The sequence below is a fragment of the Carassius carassius genome, chromosome 49 (assembly GCF_963082965.1).
Source record: "Carassius carassius chromosome 49, fCarCar2.1, whole genome shotgun sequence".
Classification (NCBI taxonomy): domain Eukaryota; kingdom Metazoa; phylum Chordata; class Actinopteri; order Cypriniformes; family Cyprinidae; genus Carassius; species Carassius carassius.
In genome coordinates, this window is record NC_081803.1 from 16,466,610 (window position 1) to 16,477,233 (window position 10,624).

At 37.0% G+C, this 10,624-nt stretch overlaps 1 protein-coding gene across 1 annotated transcript; it reads left to right on the forward strand.

The window, feature by feature from the left end:
* The first annotated feature begins 2,379 nt into the window (after positions 1-2,379).
* LOC132132573 (class A basic helix-loop-helix protein 9-like) lies at positions 2,380-3,399 on the forward strand. Its single transcript, XM_059545001.1, has one exon. The coding sequence runs from the start codon at positions 2,383-2,385 to the stop codon at positions 3,256-3,258; it is 876 nt and encodes a 291-aa protein (XP_059400984.1). The 5' UTR covers positions 2,380-2,382; the 3' UTR covers positions 3,259-3,399.
* The last annotated feature ends 7,225 nt before the right edge of the window (positions 3,400-10,624 follow it).

The following is a 10,624-nucleotide window of genomic DNA, read 5'->3' on the forward strand; positions in this document are numbered from 1 at the left end:
GTACACAACCGCCTTCATAAATGTTGCTAAGCAATTCAAATTCAGTCAAAAGCACAAAGGCAGCACCCTGGAGCTCACATCTCCGAAAACGTCAAAGCAAATCTTCAATTATGCATTATTTTTTAATAACAAACCGTATATTTGAAGTCTAAACTACTGCATTCTCATCTAAAAAAAACCTCTTCTACAGAACTGCAAGTGAAAGAGGAGTGATAAAGACCTCTCAGCCTATCAGATTCGAAGACCAGAAAGAACTGTAATTATATATGCTTTTTTTTTGTTACTATGTTTTTAAAATGTATTCATATTGACATTTTATGTAGTGTTGGCTCTCATAATTCTAGAGCACTATTTTCCTGCATTTCCAAGAACAAATTAACAACAAAATATGCTCACACTGCATATGTTCAATACATAATTAGCTTTTCTCCTGGTCAAAAAAACAAACTTTCTCAAAGTAACAGCACTCTCACTGTAACTGTTTTAGGGAATGCCGTCAATCAGCCTAGACAGCCTCCATAAAAGAGGAGCAGAGGAAGAGGTCTGACCTCTCATTCTGTCTGTCCCTCTGCCATACACTAAACCAGCACGGAGGACAGACTGGATGTCTGGAAGTGATTCATTTATCAATTATTATTATTAAGAGATTTTTAATGACAAGAGAAAGCACATTTTTGTGATATTACAAAATGAGACTGGGAGGATGACAGCTATCCTTGGTATGAAAAACTGTCAGCGATGCTTTAGCAATGAACTTTTGGCTTACAGCAGCCGTTGCTCTTCAGATTAGAGAGCATGATGAAGCAGGACATGATCAGGCTGCGGGCAGTGAAAGGACAAAGATCCATAGAGATACAGACCAGATTCCCTGTTGCACGACCTGAAACATGACCATCACACAATCTGTCAAATACAAACCAAACAAAAGTATGCGTTCCCCCTGTCCGTGCTAAACACAGTGTGTAGGGTGCTGTTGAAGCCATGTTATAATTGTCAAATACCAGCTCTCTTTTTGCAGGCTTTGAAGTCCGAGTATCTTTCTGTTCTTATCCTCAGGTGCTGTTCGGGTTTGATTTATAGTTTGTTACAAAGACACTCAAATTATATGGCCCACAAGGCCCAGCACCAACACAGCGCTGAAACCGCACGCTGGAGATGATAATTGTATCCGTGGACAAATGTAAATAATGGATCGCAAGTCCTTCACAAGGAAATCCACAAAATACTAGCTATTTGATAAATGCACAATTTGTCATGAGCACTAACAGACAAATTTAGATTGAACAACCTGTGTGATTAATTACAAGACCCAGCAGGAATCTACTACGAGAAACTGTTCATCCATTATCACTGACACAAAGTGCTAAAATCATTCAGGTATTTTAAAACATTTTTTTAGCCCTTTTAAAATGATTTGCCGTAAAATAAAACCCTGTAAATTAACAAATGCAGTTTGCTTTACATATAAAACAACTCAACTTTCATTTATTAAATATATATATATATATATATATATATATATATATATATGTATACTGTCTAACAAACTGAATAATTAATAGATGCAGAATTAATACAATTTGTCGACCGTTAGTGTATATATAATTTAAATATAATAAAAATATTATAAAAAATTATATTACATAAATTCTATAATATAATTATCAATGTGTGTATACATTTTGATTAATAATTATTATATTATTATTCTATGTATATTTTACTGACATTTATGTAGTCATTTCATTAAATACACACACTCACAAATATACACAGTAAAATTGCATATATGAATTATAGTATATACATATAAACAATCATATACATGAACGCATAAAAAATAAAAATTCTATTTAAATTATACATCTAAAAATTATAAACATACACTGATTATATAAATGATATGATGAACCATCCCTGACATTACACTAAAAGCCCAAGTAATTAAAAAAATGGCTAAGTCATTAAAATAAAGTAAATTAAAAGTCTAAAATTACTTGTTTAAAATGCCAGTTCAAGGTCAACTTGGCCTCCTTTAAAGGTGCCAAAAGCTCATTCCTTATCTCTGATGATGGTAAGTGATGTTGTGATGTAATATTTTCATTTTGTCCACAGTTTATGAGATGTACAAATCTAAAACATACTCAATGCCTGTGTTTTTTTGGTCTGTGTCTGAGTTTTACTCACTAGTTCAGGGTCTATACATGGTTGTGCAGATTTTGCAGCAGAAGGCGGGTCTGGGGAGGGAGTAGCTGAATTTGCCTTGGGGAGCTCATAAACACCAGCGTTTCTCATAGGTGACTGTACCATGTGACTCCTAAACAAGGTGATTTAAAGAGCGTCTCAACCTGTTGAGAAACATCAGAGGTAATCACAGGTTGTATGAAAAAGTGTCATCCAGACTCTCAGCGCAGGAGATCGATGACACTGGAAACAGTCTGCGGGTTCTCCATGGCGAGCAGAGGCAGCTTCACCAGCTCCGAGTTCTCCGAGGAGGAACTAGACGGGAGTCTTCAAGGGTCAGAGGAGCTGGACAGCAGCGATGGCAGCAGTTCGACAAGTTGTTACCCCAACAGAGCCTTAAGCAAGCCAGAGGAGAGACAGAGCAAGAAACGCAGCAGGCCGGTGCGCTCCAAAGCACGCAGAGTGGCGGCCAACGTGAGAGAGAGAAAACGTATTATGGATTATAACCAGGCTTTCAACGCGCTCCGAGTTGCTCTGCATCACGACCTGAGCGGAAAGCGGCTGTCGAAGATCGCCACACTCCAGAGGGCCATCAATCGCATCTCGGCTTTGTCAGTCTTCCTCACTAACAACCCACCAGCAAGTGTGGGGAAGTCTTGCAGCCACCTTGAGTGTCACGGTCAGCTGGGCAGCTTGTGTCAGCAGCCGTCGCCTCCTGTCCGCCTTGAATCCCAGAACTTCCTATCCTGGCACCAGCCGCTCAACTACCATACACAAAAGCCATTGCACAGACTGTCCTCAGAGCAACATGTTTTCACAAGCCCTGCTTGTCCACCCTCCCCTCACTACCCATGTTTCTCTCCCAACGCCCAGCTTTACCCTCCTAGTGATATGGCAAGCTCATCCAGGTATGGACGGATAGGTGATGTTGGGTCATATCAGCCAGGAGTTTGGGGCTCTTGTGGTTCAAATAATGTAGACAATTACGGGGAACCCCTACAGACACTCCCTCTGTCCTGGCACATGGGGTACCTACAGGACGCTGGGCCTCAGCACTGCCACAACGCACTGTGATACACACTCATGGACTCTTGAGACTGTCAAAGGCAAAACTGAAAGCAAGAACTGGGAAAATCACTGTCAACACCTGTAAACAGGTGCATTTCTGTGGTTTGGTTACCATTGGAAGAATTGTACATACTTTGAATGTAATTATAAATACGTGTAAAGAGCAAATTATATGAGATTTTCAAACATATTGCGTTAGTAAACAAAGGACAAGAAAGGTTTGTTTAAAAAAATCACTTTGTGCATCAAGATATTTGCATTTCACCTTCGTAATAAAATATGCAAAACTGTAACACACAGTCTTCTTCATGCCAAAGTTAAGCATTTAGAGAGTATTTCTGTTTGCATACGTAGCAATTAAGTGCATTATGTGTTTGTGTGCATGCAGAGACAAAGTGTCTGTTCCCTTCTACTCATTTCCAAAAAGTGGAGCTTTGATCTTGTATGAACTGCTCATTCTTTTCATAACAGGATGTAACACATTCTGACGTAGCAAGGGTTAGCAGAAATCCCATTCATGCTTGAGTCTGGACAAGTGTATGTGCACATTAGCATGTAAGCATTTTCAGTAACTTTTATAATATATAGACTATGCATCAACATAATTGCTGAAGTACAAAATTGCTAAACTGATAAAAACAAAAAATTGTAGTACTCACAAAAAAAGAGGACAGCGTACAATCAATGCTAATATATATATATATATATATATATATATATATATATATATATATATACATACATACAATCTACAATTTTCATAGTCATATATATATATATATATATACTGTATATATAGAATGTATCAACATGCACATAGCCTTAAATAAATAAAAATAAAATTAAATAAAATATATTTTATTTATAATCATTTATTTGACCTATGTATCATTGCAACTTAGTTGTAGTTGTATTATTATTAGCAATATATTTTAAAATATAGTGTGATGTATTATATTTTATATATAATTTTTTTTCAATTAATGCCAAATGTCCCTTTTTAATTCTGTAGATAATTCTGGAGCAGTCATGGACTGTCCATTGTTGTTGTTAAATAAACTATTAACTATTAAAAAAAGAATATTAAGAACTCAGTCAAGTGATCATAGAAAAGGTGAGGGACTCGCCTGTTTGGGTGGAGCTGGAAAGATCATTCCACTAGCGAACAATAGTTGAGGTAAGGTTTAAGGTTTATTAGACCATTAGCTTGTGTTTAGGGAGAGATTTATGACCTCACAGGAAGGAAGTGCAAGCTCTGCCCATAGAGAGAGCGAGAAAATCCCCCCGGTCTCTTTCCGGCAGCCCCGTGGCGACTGATCGTACACGTGGGACTTTATGGGGAGACCAGCAGGTGTGTCAGATCGGGCTACATAAACAAGGTTGAGGGTGAGAGAAAAGAGAAGACGGATTGTCTTCTTTTTATTTCATCCACAGACATGAATCATGGAAATCCCTGACTCACAGCAAACGTGCTGAGTGACATTGACGATGAACGTGTTGAGTGATGGTGACAACATGTCTGTCGTCCTGCCCGCTGTGGCAGTGGGCCAGTCAGGCTTCATTTGAGCACATCAGCAGGTTTATTTGTTGTTTTCTGCAGTGAGCAAATCTTTCCCGTCAATCCAGACATTGCTCATTTGATCCAATGCATTTATCATATCTGTCAAATAAAGATCTGTAAACAGTTCAATTAGCAGCAGGTAAAATAATCACCAGCTAAGTGGAAGCATTTGGACACTAGAGGACAGCACGTTATTTGTGCAGACTGGACAATAGCAGGACTTTAATATAGATCAAAATTGAATCTTTATTATTAGCCTGAATTCAGATTTTCTTGGGGTCCCCCCCATCTAAAGTAATTGATAAACTTTTGATCACATTTTTGCAAGTTTATATTTTGCAGTTCTGACTTTACATGTCACAAAACATGTAAAAAAAATTTTTGATCCTGTGGTGGAAACAAGCTTCCATAAGAAAGAGTCAATGTCGTCAATAGTGATTTCATGTTGACTTTAATAGCTTTCTGATGCAGCTCAGACAGATGAATGAGCTTATGAGCATTTTTAATGCAGAGATTTGAATGCAATGAGTCATCCATGGCACGATAACACCTCATAACACTCATAAACTTCACCAACTTCAAACCCACGCTGATCTTCCAGGCCAGGTCGGGCCGGGCCGGGCCGCACCGCCCCCATGATGTCTGCGGTGGGTACTGTTGACAGGAGAATGTGCAGGAGAGCACATGCCAAGACACTGAGCACATGAGAGCGAGAGATGGCAGATGACTCACCTGCAGCCTCTCTGCTGCTTGCTAATGATGAAAGACACATTCACACGTACACACAAATCCAAAGCTAAAGTGTGATAGCGGAGGTTAGCATTTATGAGCATTTTGATGAGGTTCTGGCATTTTCATGGACATAGATTTAGTTTTGGACCAGAGTAGATGCATGTAATTAGAACAATGCTCTGGGACAGTGTCTGTGATCCACCAGTGTTGGCACATAACGTGCTGTTGATTTTGATATTCATGTCATATGCTATGATCTGCCTCCTGACTATCATCCATATACACCACCAGCAGGTGGTAACAGAACACCATAGCGCTGAAAACCAACCAAGCAAAACCAACTGCTGTATTGTGTTGATAGCCTAGAAAAATCAAATGTTTTGAAATGGAAAATTTGCATAATTATTTTCTGTTGAGTATCATATTTGATACATCAGGCTTTTATGGCTCATATTGTATGACATATGGTAGGGGAATATGGAGCTCACATTTGAGCAAGAAAAAAAGCAACTTTTCACAGGCTCAAACATGTACTACAACCTGAAGGTGGATGTCTTTAGAATTATACCTTTTGTATAAAGGAACGCCTCATTCTACTGCCAAAAACCGTCTTTCTCCACTGCTCTTAAAAGCATGAAATTAATTTACATTTAGCTGGTTAGCTTAAAAATTCTTTTAAGGGGTGTCCATGAGCAAAGATGTAGAATTATAGACTAGTAGTCAGACAAAATCAGGATTTCCCACCATCTGCTGAGCATTTATAAAGTTGTTTATCTCTCCTACGGAGTTAAATGTCAGCGGTTAACGCAGCTTTGAGTGTCAGGTCTGAGAAGAGCAATAACTGATCTATGCAGTGATTTCTGCTGTCTGCTCTGTTGAATTTCATCATATTTTCTCTTTTTTTTTTGCATCATTGTCCCTTTCCTCATCCTAAACTCTCATATAAACTCTTCTTGTTTATCTAATCGTACATAAGGTTTCTATATAAACTGATTGGCAGGCTGCAGACTGATGCTCTGCACATTTTGGTTCCGTTAGATAAATACAATAAACCTCAGAACTGAACTGCATGAAAATCTGTTTATCCAAAGAAAACTGACTGGGTTTTACTGTACCATAACCACAATCTTGACCTTTTGACCCCTTTATACAGACATTTATTGTAAAATAATCTGTATTTGGTTAGATCATAACTTTACAATTCTATATTCATAGTGTACCCCCACCCCCCCATCTAAATTTATGTTGGTTTGGTTTATTCTCAGGGTTTGATGGGGGTTATTTGAATTTATAAGTATATAGAGCCACACTATGCAGAAACATAATTTCACTGTTCTTTTTTTAAATAAAACCGTTTCAAAGATTCACCTTCCTATTACAGGGACTGATGGCACGAATAACTGACATTTACACATCAGGGGCTTATAGTGCCTATGTGGCATTCATTTAAAAAAACAAAACAAAGAAAAACAATAAAACTGTAATCACCAACTAAAATATGGCTGGCTACCAACTCCTCCCTTCTCACACCACTGAATGAGTTTAACATCAAGAGAGAACAGACCCATGGAGAGAGATTCTCATCAGCATGAGCAACAGTTAACGAATCAATCTCATGTTAACATGCAAATCTCACTCATCAGAGACATTAGTGCAAGCCAGGCACGTTCAAACACCCAAATCCCAGCAGTTCTGTATTATTATCACATAACCGTTAATGAAAATGATCATTTTGTGTTTAATACAGAACACAGTAAAAAGCCATCTGTTTTAATAGCTGTCTGTATTAATCATGTCATTCATCCTTACCAGATAAAATCACTTGAAGAATACGCATTTTGAAAGCTGATTACAGATTTACTGAAAATAAACAACAAAAATCTCTTTAAAGGCAGGGTAGGTAAAAAAAATTTATAAATAACTTTTTTTCCAAATTTGTTTAAAATTTATTTATATATCAATACATAATTAAAATGTAAGTACTCTGAAAAAGAAAGTATAAATATCGAGTGTCTGTAAACCTCTCACGAGACAGCTCATTATTTCCATTCACTCCACCCCCTCCCTTCTGGGCTCCTTCCAAAGCCACGCTGTATGTATGATCAAAATACAAAAAGAAAGATTTACCTGTCCAGCAGAAATAAAGCCATCAAGGAGTCACTTTTCAGCCCCTTGAGTTCCCTCAGTTCTCGCCATCGCTGGAAAGCCACGCCGATATTAACTCGCGTTTTATTTCTTTGTTTATCCAATGACTTTTTGTTCATTGCCTTTTCTTGTACTGTTACCGTCTTCCTTTTTTGCCTGGTTTGCCTTCACTAACTGCATAGGCCGGTACTGTGAAATTTGCTTGCTGTTTCTCTGCCATTGTTTTGGTATTCCTAGGATCCGTGCCTGTTGAATTCCTCAAATCAAACGTGCGCGCGCAAGTGGGCAGGTCATGTGTGACAAAAGGGTGGTTGCCATGGTTGCGAGAGAGTGACAGTCGCCTAGGCCAATCCTATGTTTCGTCCCAAAATGGAAATAATGAGCTGTGTTTAATACAGAATAAACGGTCTAGAGTCACTCGATTTTTATACTCTTTTTATCAGAGTACTTACATTTTAATTATGCATTGATATATATAGAAAGTTTAAACAAATTTGGAAGAAAGTTGTTTATACATTTTTTACCTACCCTGCCTTTAACTTATGAATCTCACATAATGGTATGTTTTTAAATTCAGGGTTTTTTTGCTCACAAAAGTTTATTATTACATCATCAAATACCCCGTCAACAATTGCTCAATTTGTTTATTTGAGTTGCTTGAATGTCAAAACACTAAACTCGAAACATACTTTCCAGGAATAAACACTAAAACATGTTAACTGTCTGCATAACCTTTATTAAACATTTTAAATGCCACAACAGGCACACACACACACACATCAATGAGAGAACCACACTATTCTGTCGCTGGCTAACAATACTGATGCCAAACTTCCCATCCAAACATTAATTAAACGAGTCTGTGGATGCTGTCAGCAGTCTAATTACAGCTAAGACACATTCATTAACATCTCTTCTCTGACACAGAGGTTTGTATGGGCCTTTCTGGCTCATACAGCCCATTACAGGAGGTCCTTTGAAAACTATTATTAACACCAGGTCTTATGAAAGGGTCATTTTCAGGAAATTAAATGAATATTATTTTTATAATTTCATTTGAAAAGGTTACTGCTGAACTTTCATATATTCTATATTCTCTGTCTCAAGGCCAAGGCCGAAACCAACATAGACCCTGGAAGACCACCATTGGGGAATTAAAATCAATTGTGACTATATTCAGAATCCCATTAACTATATCAGTAGGAGGATCATACATCACCCAAATTTTACCTTTTTCTGAGCATGTCCCTAAAACATTTAATAGCAGTTCTCACAGCACAAGTGCGATAGGATGAAAGAAACGCCGGCTCCGGCTGGTGCTCAGGTTAATCAGATTCACTAAACTAATCAAGACTTTTTTTATGAGTCAGTAAAATTGAAAGTCAAAGACCAAATGAAATTGGAGGGGAAAATGGACTGATAAGATTACAGGTAAACTGAGTCAGTGTCAAGAAAAAGGATCACCTCTGGTCTTTTCAGAGATGAAAAACAACATTTGAGAAACTTTTTAATTTCAGTTCTTTCCTACAGTGGCTTAAAAACTGAGAAACTAATATTGCGAGACTAATTGAGAAACTAATGTATAATTTATATTTATGATTGCATTATACTATATACCAAATAATATATCATTGCCTTTTCCTGATGGCAGGGCCTACTAAGAATAATATTGCTAAATAAACAAATATTACTATAAAGAAAAACTTTCTCCATTCAGTGTTAAACATATAAAGACTGAAACAGACAGCTTTCCATAATTTTATCCTGGAGATGTTTGTATCTGTCATTAGAGAAGTGCGCATATAATGTCTGTCGGATGGTGAAGGCTGGGAGCCAAGACCTCTTTTGTCCTTAATTTGAGCCAGAGAAAAACGGTTGTATCATTAAGACAAGTTTGACACCTTAAGGTATGATTAGCATTTCCACTTTTAACTCATCATATGGGTCCATACATGAACAAAATGTCTGCAGTTTAACACAGCGATTCTCTTAATACTGTTACCACTGATTTCTGACACTTCCTCACTAGATATTTTACTTTTTGATTGCCGTCATGAATTATGACAACTTAAGTACACTGACTACTAAGAGAAATTATATTATATATCCTTTATTATATTATATTATATTATATTATATTATATTATATTATATTATATTATATTATATTATATTATATTATATTATATTATATTATATTATATTATATTATATTATATTATATTATATTATATTATATATCCTTTATATTATATATCCTTTATATTATATATCCTTTCACTTTTATGCTGATGACTTGCAGATTTATTTGCCTTTAAAACCGAATGATAATGTCGCACTAGACTCCCTACTTAGTTATCCCTACTTGATATTAGGATGTGGTTGTCACAAAATTTTCTTAGTTTAAATAATGAAAAAACTGAGTGTATCATCTTCGGCAACCCAAACGGTTCAGCGGTGAGTTTGGGGGCTTTGGCTCCATACCTTAAGCCTGCTGTCAGAAATTTAGGGGTTACTTTTGATTGCGACATGAAATTTGACAAGCAAATCAGCAATATTGTCAAAATGAGTTTTTTTCAGCTTCGTCTTCTAGCTAAAGTTAAGCCTTTTCTTAATAGGCATGATCTAGAAAAGGTGATTCATGCTTTTATTAGTTCGAGGTTGGATTATTGTAATGCTCTCTATGTAGGTTTAAGTCAAGGCTCTATTGCACGACTTCAACTTGTGCAAAATGCTGCCGCTCGGTTTTTAACAAATACACCTAAGCGTGTACACATTACTCCTGTCCTCTATTCCTTACACTGGCTTCCAGTACAGTTTAGAATAGATTTTAAGATTTTGTTGTTCGTTTTTAAGGCCCTAAATGGCCGAGCACCGGAGTACATAAGTGAGATTTTAACCCTGCGTGAGCACAGCCGGTCGTTACGGTCTTCA